The sequence below is a fragment of the Zingiber officinale genome, chromosome 1A (assembly GCF_018446385.1).
Source record: "Zingiber officinale cultivar Zhangliang chromosome 1A, Zo_v1.1, whole genome shotgun sequence".
NCBI lineage: Eukaryota > Viridiplantae > Streptophyta > Magnoliopsida > Zingiberales > Zingiberaceae > Zingiber > Zingiber officinale.
In genome coordinates this window covers 183,251,962-183,267,514 of record NC_055987.1, presented here as the reverse complement: position 1 = coordinate 183,267,514, position 15,553 = coordinate 183,251,962, and the positions used below count along the sequence as shown (strand labels likewise).

Genomic DNA, 15,553 nt, shown 5'->3' with positions numbered 1-15,553 from the left:
ATTAATTTTATTAAAAAATATTTTAATATTAACATTATGATAAAAATACTTTATAAATATTTTTTTTTAAAAATTAGATAGCTTTTGATGATAATAAAAAAAGGCATCCTTTTTATTTTTATTTTCCCATTAAACTTCTCTTAATTTAAAGTTGTAGATTCTCATGATTAATACATTATCCTTATTCAATAAATAAATAAATAAATACCAAGCAAATGGCGAAATAGAAAAGAGATTCAAAAATTCCTCGAAAGGGAAACTGAATCTTTCTGGCCACGTGTACACAACCCGTGGTTTTGTCGGAGCAACATGGCCAAGTCGTAGGAGTTGTAGTCCACCTCGTCTTAGTCCAAACTCGAACCTTATTCCCCAAGTCTCCGATCCCCCTACCCAATTCATCCCCGCTCCTTCCTCCATTGCCGACGCCCCCTCGCTCTCGCAGCGGCGAGACGAGGCGGGGGCAACGAGACTGGGCGATGGTGTTCAAGGCGCGCTTCTTCTCGTCCAAGAAGTCCGATTCTTCCTCCAGCCCCGACGGATCCAACAGCCCCGCCGGGTCTACCTTCGCCTCCACCTCTTCCGCCAGATCCGAAAAGAAGAAGTCCAAATCCCCCTCATCCGTCTCCTCGCCCCGCCATACTGTCATCCACAACGCCGTCGAGAAGCACCACCTGCAGCAGCAGCTTCACAAGAAGAAGGATAAGGATGGGAAGGAGTCCAAGGGGAAGGAGGCCGCAAATTCCCCTTCACCAAAACCTTCCCCTCCGACTGCCCCCTCCGCCCTCTCCAAGCTCCGGCGTACGCCGGCGACTGTGGCCGTGGAGGTTAAGGACGCCGAAGGGGCGCCCCCTATCGCGGCCCTCTCCCCGATCCTGGCTTCCTCGCTTGGCCTGAACCGGATCAAGACTAGATCAGGGCCGTTGCCGCAGGAGGGCTTCCGCGGAGAGCATAGGATGTCGGGCATCGGGGGCAGCAATTTGTCCAGAGCTGCCGGGTATATTTCGATGACTGGAGGAAAGACAGTCGGTGTTAGTAGTACAGGAACGAAGAAGGATGGAAGGACTGTAGTCAAGGTCGCCGAGACGTCTACTAGCTCTTGGGTTGATCGTGGCACAAGCGGGGCGAAGCAGTGGTCGACAATTAGTGCGGATGCTCCATTTGAGCGGCAGGGCAACATTGGTAACTTTCTGCTGCTCAGATGACTTCGTGTATGTAGTGTCAACAATTGTTTTTGATATGAAAATCCATTTTGTAGACCACGAATTAAGTTGTTAATTTGTTAGTTTAATATTGTATTATGATTGAACCCTCGATTCCATCCTGTGATCGTAACATTGCGAACAAATATTCAATATTTAAACACCCTATACTGCTATACTGCTTCCTACTTTGTTGTAAAATAGAAGGATATCATAAATTGAATGAAGCTCACTTTTGAGATATCCTAAATCACAAAACTTAGGTCTGATATGAATTCAAACGGATGTTGGGAAGCCAAAAAGATGCGCAGAATTCTTTCTTCAATAAACTATATATCTGTAGCGAATGCAGTATTTAGCTGCAAGCCAATTGGATCAAATTAGTCTGCCTTGTATCTGTTCTTAAAACCTGATTATTTGCTTCTTTCCATTTAGATCTTGTGACTTTGCTGGCTAGTTACCACATGGCTTTGTCTTCATGCTTTTTCTTCTGCATTTGGTCATCTGTTGGGGAATGTAAGAGATCCTATCTCCACTCAGCCTAAAATTATCTAGCATAATGGAAAACAATGAATCTGTGACCAGAGTACCTTAATTTTAGAAATATTTCACTTTTAAGAGAATAAGTAGCTAATCCTATCTCCACTCAGCCTAAAATTATCTAGCATAATGGAAAACAATGAATCTGTGACCAGAGTACCTTAATTTTAGAAATATTTCACTTTTAAGAGAATAAGTAGCTAAAGTGATCATTAAAGTTTTAATAAAAACATAAATTGGCCTGCTATTTTGTTTATCATGCTTATGATGAGAGTTGAAAAGGGTTTGGTTATAGGTTTTTCTTCACTTTCTTTGTGTATTATTGATCATTCCAACAGGCAAGTCCTTGGTTCCTTTGTTATATATTTTTATTTTCTTTATTTATTTTTTGTTTTAAGTGATATTTTTATTTATCTTAAAGGGTTGTAAGTTTTTTTTGCTTTGCATATGAATTGCTATCAATTTAATTTCTTTTAAGTATCACCCTTTTTCACTATGATCTGGCAGGCATGGTACAAATCTTTTATAATCGCCAATTACTAAGGGCAAATAGTTGTTGCCAGACTGTGTTTCTGCTATAGTTTCATCTAAACAGTCCCCTTTTTTTGCCTACTTTACTATTTTCCTTTTAGTGTTTGTGAAACTTTTAGACTTTCAAGTATCGGCTGTTGTTTGGTTCACCTTATTGCTTATGGTGTCTTACTTCAGTGGATTTTTATGTGCAGAGTTTTTATTGGTAATTTGGTTGAATGTTAATATGCTGATATAATCTTTACTTGCATGGGAGTGGGTGCTGAAACTGAAGACTGAGATATCAAATATACATACATGAACAAATACTATGATATTGTAATATATATATACTCAAATGTTCTACAAGTTATATTAGAGTTGTGAAATTTTTCTAGGTCATGTGAGAAATTATGTTTGTCATATTTTTCTCAGAGGTTGATATTGTGGGTATAACAGCGATGTTGATAGTTGTGGAGTTGGCTGTGCTGTATGCATGAGCTATTTAACACGATCCTTTTAAATTCAGAAAACAGAATGTAGAAATATGTAATGCATTGATTTTTGTCCTTCAAAGAAAATCAAACCAAACCAAATCATACTATGCCCACCAAATATTGCTACACGAGGTAGTTTTTATCTACCACTGCGCTGCTTGCTCAAGTTACTCACCTAGTATTTCTGTAATTCTGAATCTTATGCTAGGAAGCTTGAGATTGTTATTGATGTCAAAGCAGATCTCTACCATATTGATAAATACATCATTTTGTTTCTTTGCAGGAAAAGCTATTGTATCACGTAGTAAATATGTTGATTTGAAAAGCAATGCTACATTTGTTTCAGAAGTGGAGGTAGACAGAAGATGCTTTTAATGTTTAAGCTACAAACAATTATTCATTTTAAAGAAATAGTATCATATTTTGCCACGTATCTTTTGATAATCACTTATCATGGAATCAATAATAGTTTCCAATGGTTGCCCATACAGTCCCCATATGATGCTTGTGAAACACCAAAGGAATCAGAATCTCCTCGCTTTAAAGAAATAATGCAGGCTACCAGTGCACCGAGAAAGAAGATGCCCGGAGATGTGAAAAGCTTTTCCCATGAGCTAAGCTCCAAAGGAGTACGCCCGTTTCCATTTTGGAAGCCTCGAAGTACTTACAATTTGAAGGTTAACACTGTAAATGAATTTTCTTCCGGACTTATCATGGCAATGATTTTTTTTGTATAAATTTGTAGTTTTTGAATATGATGATTGAATATTTTGCCTTGTGACTTCTGTGCCTTTTAGGAAGTATTGAAAGTTATTCAGGTGAAATTTGAAAAAGCAAAGGAGGAAGTGAACTCAGATTTGGCAATCTTTGCTGGTGATTTGGTTAGTATAATGGAGAAAAATCTAGAAACTCATCCTGAGTGGAAAGAAATTTTGGAGGACTTGTTGATACTTGCTCGGAGCTGTTGTGTTATGACACCTGGTGAATTCTGGCTTCAATGTGAAGTCATAGTTCAAGATTTGGATGACCGTCGCCAGGAGCTTTCCTCAGGAATGCTTAAGAAGCTTTATACACACATACTTTTTATCCTTACTAGATGCACAAGGTTGCTACAATTTCACAAGGAACATGGGTTTCCTGAGGATGGGATGGTTATGGATCCAGGATCGAAAGTCATGCTTTCTGCTGAGGTAGTATCTGTCCCTTCCAAAGATGGTAAATATAGCAGATCTGAAAAAAAATCTGTGGAGGCAGGGGTTGCAAGGAAGTCCTATAGTCAGGAGCAACATAACTTAAAATGGAAAAGAAGCCAAGAGATAAAACCTGTTGATTTCTTCTCAGAAAATATAGCAAAGGATGATCCATTTTCTACTAGGGAGCGAATATCTTCTTGGAAGGCTCTACCTTCACCAGCACCAAAGAACCAGAAAGAGTTTAATCCAATTGTTGATGTATCACTCAATGCTAAAACTGACTCCTTAACGGCAGCCTCTAGTCATCCCGATCCAGTTAGCCTTATTGATGCACCCAGGTCTAAATCTGTTTCTTCCAAGCATCAACATGAAGTTTCATGGGACTTTTGGTCTGATCAGCAGAGTATTTCTGAAGAGGGGTCAATTATGTGTCGCATTTGTGAAGAGTATGTTCCTACTTTGTATGTGGAAGAACACTCAAAGGTATGTGCTGTTGCTGATAGATGTGATCAGAAAGGCTTAAGTGTTGATGAGCGTCTCATTAGAATAGCTGAAAAATTAGAGAAAATGATGGACTCTTATGGACAAAAAGATCTGCATAATCTCAACGGGAGCCCAGATGTTACAAAAGTTTCGAATTCAAGTGTAACAGAAGAATCTGATATTCCTTCTCCAAAACTAAGTGATTGGGCACAGTTAGCTTTGGCTGATATGGTTGATTGTCTTCATGAGTCAGAGAATCCTCTTCTGTTAGATGACCTGAAAAATCTCCCATCAATGACTTGCAAGACTCGACCTAGTGCAAAATCTGATCAAGGAATGACTACTTCATCAGCAGGCAGCATGACTCCACGATCCCCTTTAATGACACCAAGGGGTACTCATATAGACATGCTTTTGACAGGGATGAATGCTGTTTCTGAGGGTGATGATTTTTCACAGGTGATCATTGCTTGATTGAATGCATAGGCTCAATTGTTAGTGTGCCAGCAGTGATTCTTGAGTTCCCCTTTGTAGTGATTAACTAATTTATGAAGAATCTTATAGTGATCATTCAGATTCATTTTTCATGCCCACACATTTTATGAATTTGATGGCACACGAACATTCAAATACTTGCTCATCTGTTCCATATTTGGTGCTCAAACGGGCTTTTCACCTATTCTTTTTGAATCATGTATTTATTTATTATTATTATTATTAACATTATTTTTTGCATACAATTCACGTCTATTAATTGTTATTTCGACGAGATTGAATTGCTAGTTTTTGTTTACTTTTGTGAACCCACTTTCTTGACAAAGCCATTTTAGAAAAAGAGTTATCTTAATGGTTCACAATTACATGGATCTTAATGTAGAATTTAAACGTCACCTATTATTTTCTTGTTTAACTCTATTTGCTTTCAGTTCCTAGGAATTTAATATTTCATTTGCAAGTTACTGCTTTATCCAAATATAATATTTCTATTTGAGTAGTTTTGCAAAATAAGATCAGCTGATGTTGCTGGGGAATTATGTTTGAAGGATCGACTAATTTCACAACAAATATTTATAAAAATATGTATTGGGCAAGGACAGATTACTACAAATCTCAATGTAGATCTCTATAACTCCTAAAATTGCTTTAAAATTTTCCTATTAATGGTTTCTCCAACTGCATATCTTTGTAACTAAAATGCCAGTATTGCTAATCATCTTATTTATTGTGGGTACTGAATTTTCCTAAATTGATGTAGATGAACAAACTTGCTGATATTGCTCGCTGCATAGCTAATGCTTCAGTGGATGGAGAAGGCTCCTTGAATTATTTAGTTTCTTGTTTAGAAAACCTACAAGAAGTTATGAATCGACGTAAACGTGAGGCACTTACTGTGCAAACATTTGCAACACGTATTGAGAAGCTCCATCGGTAATCTATGCATCATACTATCAATTTTTCCCTCTTATTTTTCATGTATGTTTGTTCTGAGAACTAATGAAATTTTGGAGTTACTTCCACTAGCACATTTCTGGCCTGTTACTTTTCCTCGTCCTGCAATCATGTGACTGTTTTCCACTTTTGTCTATGCGCTTCCCTGTAGTGAGGTGCTTACAGCTACTAAATCTTGACTCTTCTCCACTTTTTTGCATATACACTGTCCTATAGTGAGAAGTGCTTGCAGCTTTGCAATTCAGTAGCCCCACTTGAGATGGAAAAGGCTGATGCATTAGTTTCTGTTATGGATGAAGAAGATGACATAGTTCGAAGTTTGCGCGCGAGTCCTGTTCATCATCATGCCAGCAAGGATAGAACATCTATTGATGATTTTGAAATCATCAAGCCTATCAGTCGTGGGGCATATGGTCGGGTTTTCTTGGCCAAGAAAAGAACTACAGGGGATCTCTTTGCAATAAAGGTATTTACTATTATTGATTCCTAAAGATGTCATTTCTTTTTTGAGCTTTGCTATTGCATTTTTCAATGTTTGAACTTGTTTTTTGCTTTGAAGTGTGTTCCAGCATTATAAGCATTCCTTATCCTTATTTTGGCCTCATTATTAAACATTTTCCTGTTTTTGTTATTGTTTTAGTTAGGACAATTTGTTAGGACACAGTAGACAGAGGAAGTCACATCAAAGTGTTTTCCATCCTTAATTTTTCAAATTCTCTAATCTGTGTGCTGGTCAGTGCTTAAAACTAGCATAATTTACAAAGGGTGGTTGTGGTGTATACTGATACAATTGTAATAGGGGTTTGATAAATTTTAAGTATGCTCTTGCAGCTGCTTGATGATTTGTTTATGTAAGATGTCACATGACCCTCATATTACAAAGCATACGCTAGTCAAACCTAAGACAACTAAACTACCTATTGAAAAAATAATTGTGCAACCATTTGGATGATTAAGTAAGGACATAATTGGGGGATAACACAAGATTCAAACCTGTGAGTAGGGATGAGAAGTTGACCTGCTTCAGTATCGCCATACACTAATCTGCCTTGATTTTGGATGCCTTTTATGCTATGACTTGCTTGCCCTGCACAATATTTACTGGAAACCTTATCCTTACTATGCTATATATCGCTTGCAATTGGCGCTCTTATAATTCCTTCGCCCCTCAAGTTGAACAAGATACAAAAACAACCAAGCCTTATCCCACTAGGTGGGGTCGGCTATATGAATCCTTTTACGCCATTGAGTTATATCTTCTACTATATCATCATCTATACTTAAATAAATTTTATCTTATTTTATGGTTGTTAACCAAGGCTTTTTTTGGTCTTCCTTTTCCTTGTTTGATATGCGTGTTTGTCATAGTTTCACATCGATTAACTGGTGCATTTATTGGTATGCCCATACCATCTTAAACGTGTCTCTCGGAGTTTTTCCTCAATAGATGTAACTCCGACTTTCTCTCTAATGCTCTCAGTTCTTATTCTTTCCATTCTCGTATGTTCACACATCCATCTTAATATCCTTATTTCTACAACTCTTATCTTCTACTTATGTGCTCAAGTCATAACCTAACATTCAGCTCCATATAATATAGCAGGTCTAACTGCGATTTTATAGAATTTTCCTTTAAGTTTTAGACGTACTTTATGGTCATGTAAAACACCCAACGCTCTCTATTTCAATCATCCTACTTGTATTCTATGTAAGACATCTCTCTTAATCCTTCAATCATTTTGCAAAAATGATCCTAAATATATAAAGCTGTCGGTTCTTGGCAACTCATCATCTCCTATCTTAACAATTGTCTCATTATGTCTAACATTGCTAAACTTAAATTTCATATTTTATCTTTATACTACTAAGTATAAAATCTTTCCGTTCTAGTATTTTCCACAAAGATTATAGTTTAACATTTATTCCTTCATGTGTTTTATCTATCAAAACAATATCTTCTGCAAACAACATGCACCACGGTACTGTGTCTTGAATGTGTGAGTTCGCCCATAATTAAAAAGATAGAGACTTGGAGCTGATCCTTAGTGTCTTTATTAGAAATGCTTCAGTTACTCTACCTGAAGTCTTTACTCTAGTCATTACATCCTCGTACATATCATTAATTAGTTTAATATATGTTACGCTAACACCTCTCTTTTCTAGAATTCTCCATATAATTTCTCTTGTGATTCTATCATAAGATAGAAGGGGAGCCTTGGTGTAACGGTAAAGTTGTTGTCATGTAACCAAAAGGTTATAGGTTCGAATCCTGGAAACATCCTCTTGCAAAAAACAGGGTAAGACTGCATACAATGGATCCTTCACCGGGACCCCGCATGGCGGGAGCTTCGTGTACCGGACTGCCCTTTTTTTTTTTAATCCTATCATAAGATTTTGCTAAGTTAATGAATACTATGTGTAGATCTTGTTTTTACTCCCGATATTTTGCAATTAATTGTCTAAGAAGATGTATAACTTTTATTGTCGACCTTTCAGGCATGAACCGAAATTGATTTTTGGTCACCGCAGTCTCTTTCCTTAATCTCTTTTCTATTATTTTTTTCCAAAGTTCAATGGTATGACTCATTAGTTTAATACACCTATAGTTTAGACAACTTTGTACATCTCCTTGTTCTTATATAAGAGAACTAGAGTACTTATCCTCCATTGATTAGACATTTTTTTTCGTTTTCAATATCATGTTAAATAATTTTGTAAGTTATTCAATATCTTATTTTCTTAGGCACTTCTATAACTCTATTGGAATATCATTTGTCTAACGACTTTTCAATTGTACATCCCATTTAAAGTTTGTTCTATTTCTGAACTTTAAATTTTACGATAAAAATTTAAATTTCTATAGGGGTGTAAATGAACCAAGCCGTTTGTGAGCTATTCGAAACTCGATTCGATAAAAGCTCGTTTGAACTCGTTTAATGAGGCTCGTTAAGATAAACAAATCAAGCTCAAACTTCATAATACTCGGCTCGTTAGCTCGTGAACATGTTCGTTAAGCTCATGAATCAACTTTTAAATAAAAAAATAATAGTTTTGATATTAAATTTATAGATTTTATACACTACTTATGAAAAATATAAACAAATATATTAAATTTATTTATTAGAATAAAATTATAAATTTTAATAAGAATATTATAATTTTCTCTAAATATATAACTTAATTTTTAATGAATATTTAAATTTATAATTTATATTTATTAAGCTCGTTTAAGCTCGATAAAAGCTTGAATAAACTCATGAGCCATGAATATATTCGTTAAATAAAGCTCAAGCTCGGCTTGATTATAAACAAGCCAAACTCAAACATTCAAGAGTTCGGCTCGGCTCGGCTCGATTACATCCCTAAATTTCTATACTTCTTGCAGTGCTTTTACTTTGCTGGGGTTTGCCTCAATGCCCCGCTCGGTGACGATGTAGCCCAGGAATCACTCACTCCTTGCGCCGAACAGACACTTACTTGGATTCAGCCTGATTTCATATGTCCGAAGTGTTTGGTAGGTCTCCTTGATATCTGCACATAGGTTAGCGGCTCGGAGGGATTTAATTAATATGTCGTCGACATATACCTCCATATTGCGACCGATCTATCGTCGGAATACTTTATTCATCAGTCTCTGATAAGTGGCTCCGACGTTCTTCAGGCCAAACGACATGACATTATAGTAGTACGTACTATCGGTCGTAATAAAGCTGATCTTTTCTTGATCTTCCCTGGCGAGCGACACTTGGTGGTACCCTTGATACTCGTCCAGCATGCATATCAGCTCGCATCCGGCTGTGGAGTCTACCATCTGATCAATTCGAGGCAACGGGTAGAAGTCCTTTGGGCATGCCTTGTTGAGGTCGATGCAAACTCACCACTTGTTGTCCGGCTTGGAGACCAGCACTACGCTTGCGAGCCAGCTTGGAAACTGTACTTCCCTTATGTGGCCGGCCTCCAGTAGCTTCTCTATTTTTGTCCGGATGATTAGATTTTGTTTGGCACTGAAGTCTCTCTTCCTTTGTTTTACCGGTCGAGCGCCCGGTCGGACGTGAAGTTCGTGTTGCGTGATGCTCGGAGAAATCCCGGGGAGCTCGTGCATCGACCATGCGAACACGTCGTGGTTTTGCTGAAGACAGGCAATCAGCTCCGCCTTCTGTTCTGTCTCCAGATCGGACGCTATGAAAGTCGTTGCCTCCGCTCGGCTGGGATGGATCTGCACCTCCTTTTCCTTATAAACTAGAGTAGGTGGTTTTCTACTGATGGCGCTCACCTTTAGCCTGGGAGTCTTCTGAGCGGATCTGGCCTCGGTCTTGACCATCTCAACATAATAGCACCGAGCGGCTAGCTGATCACCTTTGATTTCTCCCATCCGGTTGTCTACCGGGAACTTGATCTTCTGGCAGTAGGTTGAAACCACTGCTCGAAACTCATTGAGGGCCGATCGACCCAAGATGACGTTGTAGGCTGAGGGGGCGTCTACCACAATAAAATTTGTGGTTCTGGTCCTTCTGAGTGGCTCATCTCCGAGCGATATAGCCAACTTAGTTTGGCCAATCGGCCGTACCTCGTTGCCAGTGAACGTATATAGTGGGGTCGTCATTGGCAGTAGCTCGCCTCGGTTGATCTGGAGCTGATCGAAAGTCTTTTTGAAGAGTATATTCACCGAGCTTCCTATGTCAACAAAAACTCGGTGGATAACATAGTTGGCGATTACCACTCGTATGATGAGGGCGTCATCGTGAGGGACTTCCACTCCTTCGAGGTCCCTGGGCCCGAAGCTGATTTCGGGCCCGTTCGCTTTCTCCTGGCTACAACCCACGGTGTGAATTTCCAACCACCGAACGTATGACTTCTGGCTCGATCGGAGTCACCGCTGGTTGGTACGCCGGCGATGATGTTTATTTCCCCCCGAGCGGCATTACTTCTATTTTCCTCCTCTCAAGCGGATGACTTGTTTCGCTCGTGCGCGGCTTGGGAAGGATCAAGGCCTTCCCTTCGCTGATGATGCTGTTGTCGCTCGAGCGATCTTCTTGCATCTTCCCGTCGTCCGGGAGAAGGAGATCGCCGACGATAGCCCCTTTGGGCCGGTCTGGCGATTGGTGTCAGACCACTGCAATCACGTGTTGTGCGACGTCGACTGATGGAAGGAACAGAACATGGGCATCCATACCTTGCCTTTCGAGGTCTTTGGTCGGTCGGAAGCCACAAGCTGCACGACATGCGTCCTTGTTTCCTGATGAGGTCGTGGTTGGTGATTGCTCGGCGGTCGCCATTCGGTCGGCACTAAGGGTTCGACTGGTACCTCCTTCCTTCTTGCTGCCTGAGCCTCCTCCACATTTATATACTCATTGGCCTTCTTGAGCATGTGGTCGTAGTCACGGGACGGCTTCTTGATGAGCGATCGGAAGAAGTCTCCCTCGACGAGTAGACCTGACCACGGTTCGGAACTGACGGTTCAGAACCACCGGTTCGACGGTTCCAGACAGGTCGACCCTTAACCTTAACCGTTCAAGACGGTTACGGTTCACGGTTCGGAACCGTCGGTTCACGGTTCATCACGGTTCGTCACGGTTCAAGATTATTATGTTAAAAAATTAAAAATTAAAAATTAAATATTACAAATTACAAATTACAAATTAAAAATTAAAATTTATTGGAAAAAAGGGCTTGCACTTATTTAAGTTGCTTACGTATCCCTTTAGGGGAATCAAAGCCCACGTAGTTCTTTTACATTTTTATCCTTTTACATTTTCACTCACTTTCATTTCCTGTTCTTGTTGTATTTGTTCCTTCAGTGTCAAAATCTTCAACTTCGTCATCTGAAAGTTGCATCCCTTGGATTCTTTTCTCCGCTCTGGTCCAATCATCCAGTAATACTTGAGCTTCTAATGAGTCGGAAGATAAATTTGATCGTCGTTCATCTAATTTGTTGTCGCCGACACTGAACGTCTGCTCCACAGCAACAGTTGACACTGGACAAGCTAATATTTCTTTGGCGATCACAGAGAGGACGGGAAAGCTTTGAAGCTTTGAGCCTTCTGTGACCACCACTTTAAGATATCGAAATTTTCGTTATCTGCTTCATTAAAATCAAAAGAAGTCGTAAAATAATTCTCAAATTCCTGTGTGGAACTTGAGGATCCTCTTGGACGTTTTGTCCGTTCTTTTAATAAGAGTTGTGCTTTTGTAATTTTTAAATTACTACTAGTAGTTTGTTGTATTTCAGAAATATTAGTTTGTGTTCCATATTTTGTATAATATTGATTATAAATATCATATAAATAAATTCTAACATTATATATAATATTAACTGGATCAGGGGAAGAAGAATCTTTAATTGGAATTAAAGCGTCATAATATAAAGTTAACATTTCTTGTAAAACTTCTAATTTAAATCTAGGATTTAAAGCGAATGCAATTAAATAAATTTCAGGAATTAAATAAAAATATTTTTCCCATTTAGGGGGCATTTGGTTCATTCTTAGGAATAGGAATCGGAATGAGAATCATTATATTGTGGAATGAGAATGGGTATGAGCATGAATATCACTCTTAAAAGTAATGTTTGGTTAGTTACATATTTTCTATCAGAATAAATCAAAATTTCCTTTTTTACCCTTAAAGGAAAATAAGAGAAAAAATTATATATGAGAGAAAGATGAATGTGAGAGAAAAATATGATGAAAGAGAATGATAAGAAAGAATGATGAGAGAGAAAGTGTGATGACAATGAATAAAGAGAGAGAAAGTGTGATAAAAAAAATGAGAAAAGAGAGTGTGATAGGAGAGAGCATGATGAGAGAAGATGAGAGAAAATATGATGTGAGAGAAAGTATGATGGGTGAGGATGAAGAGAGAGAAAATGTAATGAGAAAAAAAATGAGGAGAGAGAGTGTGATGAGAGAGAAAGTACGGTGAAAGAGAAAATAAGATGAGAGAGAAAGTGCGATGAGAAAAAAAGAGAATAGTGAGTGTGATGGGAGAGATTGAGGAGAGACAAAATATGATGAGAGAGAAAGTGTGTTGAGGAAAAAAAGGAGAGAGTGTGACAAGAGAGATTGAGGAGAGAGAAAATGTGATGAGAGTGAAAGTGTGATAAGAAAAAAAGAGAAAAGAGAGTGTGATAGGAGAGATTGAGGAGTGAGAAAGTATGATGAGAGAGAGTATAATGAGAAAAAAAGAAGGAAGAGAGTGTGATAGAAGAGATTGAGGAGAGAGAAAGTATGATGAGAGAGAAAGTGTAATGAGAAAAAAAGAGTGTGATAGGAGAGATTAGGGAGAGAGAAAGTGTGTGATAAAATGACGAGAGAGAAAATATGATGAGAGAGAAAATATGATGAGAGAGAACAAGGAGAGAGAAGTGATATGAAAGAAAAAATAAATAAATATATTTTGATATTTGATATTAAGGGAGAAAATTTTAATTTTAGGTCAAGGGTATTTTTGGAATAAAGGAATATTTTGATTGATGAAAATGGGGTAATGTCTCATTGAAGGGGAGGTACATGGGAATGAGCTATTACCCAATTTCAAGGATTCATTCCCTTATTTGTATTCCTATTCCCATAATCCAAACATTAATAATGACAATCAATGATTCTCATTCCCATTCCCATTCCCCACTCCTATTCCCCTAAACCAAACGCCCCCTTAGTTTTCATAGTTAAGATGCAAGGAGATAAAGATTAATTATTAATATGTTCATTTAAAACTAATACTATATTAGAAAAATTTTCTAAAATTAATTGAGCAGTGGGGTAATAAACACCGGAAAGTTGTTCAGTTGCATCATTAAATACTTTTAAAATTTCACAAATACTACTACAAATATTCCATTGTTGTGAAAATAAATATATATTAGTATTAGTATTTTGTGCAAAAAAATGAACATAATAATTCTTTATATTGAAATGAATCTTGTAATAATTTGTATGTTGAATTTCAACGTGTTGGTACATCACGTGGAAATTTTTTAGGTCTCATTCTATTAATTTTACAAAACCTACCCCATTGTTTCATTATAGATGGATGAGACCATAAATAAGAAATTGCAATTCTAATTGGTTTAATATAACTTTCTAAAATTTTTAAACCATCTTGAACATATACATTTAAAACATGGCATACACAACGAATATGAAAAAATAAACCGCCAATAATAGGTTGACAAACAAATTTTAGATCATCTATACAAGCTGTATTGGAACTAACATTATCTAATAATATGAAAATATTTTATGAGTTAAACCATATTCTTTTAAAATTAAACATAATAATTATGCGATATTATGAGCATTATGTGATTCATCAAAAACTCTATAAGCTAATAATCTTTTTTGGAGGTTCGTTATCGATCCAATGGCAAGTCACACTCATATACGAATGTATTTGCCAATGATCACTCTAAATATCGGAACATAAAGAAACTTTATTATCTAATTTACTAAATTCATCAATTAAATTCTTTTTTCCTTGTTTTACTAATTTTTTAATTGTACGAGTAAGTGTAGTTCTAGGAACACGTTTAGCACATGAATGAAGAGATTCTTTACAAAAATCTTCAAATGTGCATTTAGATCCAAAATTAAAAGAAAGATGTTCTACGGAAACAGATTTAGCTAATGATTTTCTTAATTTATTATCCGAATATAAAAATAAACCGGAATTGGTACTATCGTTAGTTGAAGAAAATCTTGATAATTGTGTTTGAGAACGGTCGAGTCCATATTCCGTCGGGTGCTTCGTTTCTACATGTCGTTTCATAGCCGTCGCCGACTTGGAATTTGTATGAAGCATTGCAGTGCTTACATTTTGCATGCATTTCTCCCGATGGAAGAGTGACCTCAAAATGTTTAGTGAAAATAGAAGACTTTAGAGGAGGAAGTTCCCGAACCTTAGAAGTAATTCATACTTCCGTTTATTAAAATTCAATTAAGTTGAACTTGAATAATTATTTCACAGATTTAATTTATTTAAATTCAATTCAACTCAACTCGATTATCTTATTAAATAAACTTAAATACTTTAAAATTTGACTCGATTCGGATCGGTTAAGTTAGATAGGCTAGATAAAACTCAACTTTTTAAGTTTGTACACTAGTTAATCATGCAGACCTTCAATGGTAGAGATGGAAGGGGTTGAAATTTCAAAACAATGTTAGCGGCGGATGGTCAGGTAATTGCCCCCAATCGTTTCCTTTTGCTTTAAAATACTCGGAAAAAAATTTGCAGCTGAAGATTTTGGCACTGGTTTTACAGCGAATGAACCGTCCCGGGTCAACAGGCAACCGGCCCGTTGACCCGGTTACGTGCCCGGGCCGGGTCCGGGCCAGACTCGACCCGGGGTCGGGTCTGTCGACGAGCCCCTGTGTAAAGACGTTCATCATGGTCTCGGATGAGACCAAGGGGATATTCATTGCTATCTAGTTGAAGCGTTGGATGTATGCTCGGAGGGTCTCTCTCGACCCTTGCTTCAAGGAAAACAAGCTGACGCTCGTTTTCTGGTAGTGCTTACTGCTCGTGAAGTGGTGTAGGAAAGCCGTTCGGAAATTCTTGAAGCTTCGTATCAATCTGTCTGGCAACCTTCTAAACCAGCGTTGCACTGAGCCGGAAAGCATGGTGAAGAAGACCCGACACTTCACCCCATTTGTGTATTGGTGGAGTGTGACCGCATTGTCGA

At 37.8% G+C, this 15,553-nt stretch overlaps 1 protein-coding gene across 3 annotated transcripts in view; it reads left to right on the top strand.

Moving 5' to 3' along the window:
* Nucleotides 1–329: 329 nt before the first annotated feature.
* LOC122038598 (probable serine/threonine protein kinase IREH1) overlaps nt 330–15,553 on the top strand; it is a 35,181-nt gene continuing 19,957 nt past the window's right edge. Inside the window, exons 1-6 of one of the 3 annotated variants that reach the window (XM_042598404.1) lie at nt 330–1,179; nt 3,030–3,100; nt 3,238–3,423; nt 3,544–4,881; nt 5,678–5,850; nt 6,088–6,337. In XM_042598404.1, the coding sequence (XP_042454338.1) occupies nt 477–1,179; nt 3,030–3,100; nt 3,238–3,423; nt 3,544–4,881; nt 5,678–5,850; nt 6,088–6,337 (2,721 nt within the window). In that variant the 5' untranslated portion in view covers nt 330–476. The remainder of the gene's footprint in view (nt 1,180–3,029; nt 3,101–3,237; nt 3,424–3,543; nt 4,882–5,677; nt 5,851–6,087; nt 6,338–15,553) is intronic. The other 2 variants (XM_042598403.1, XM_042598402.1) reach the window with 2 other exon arrangements.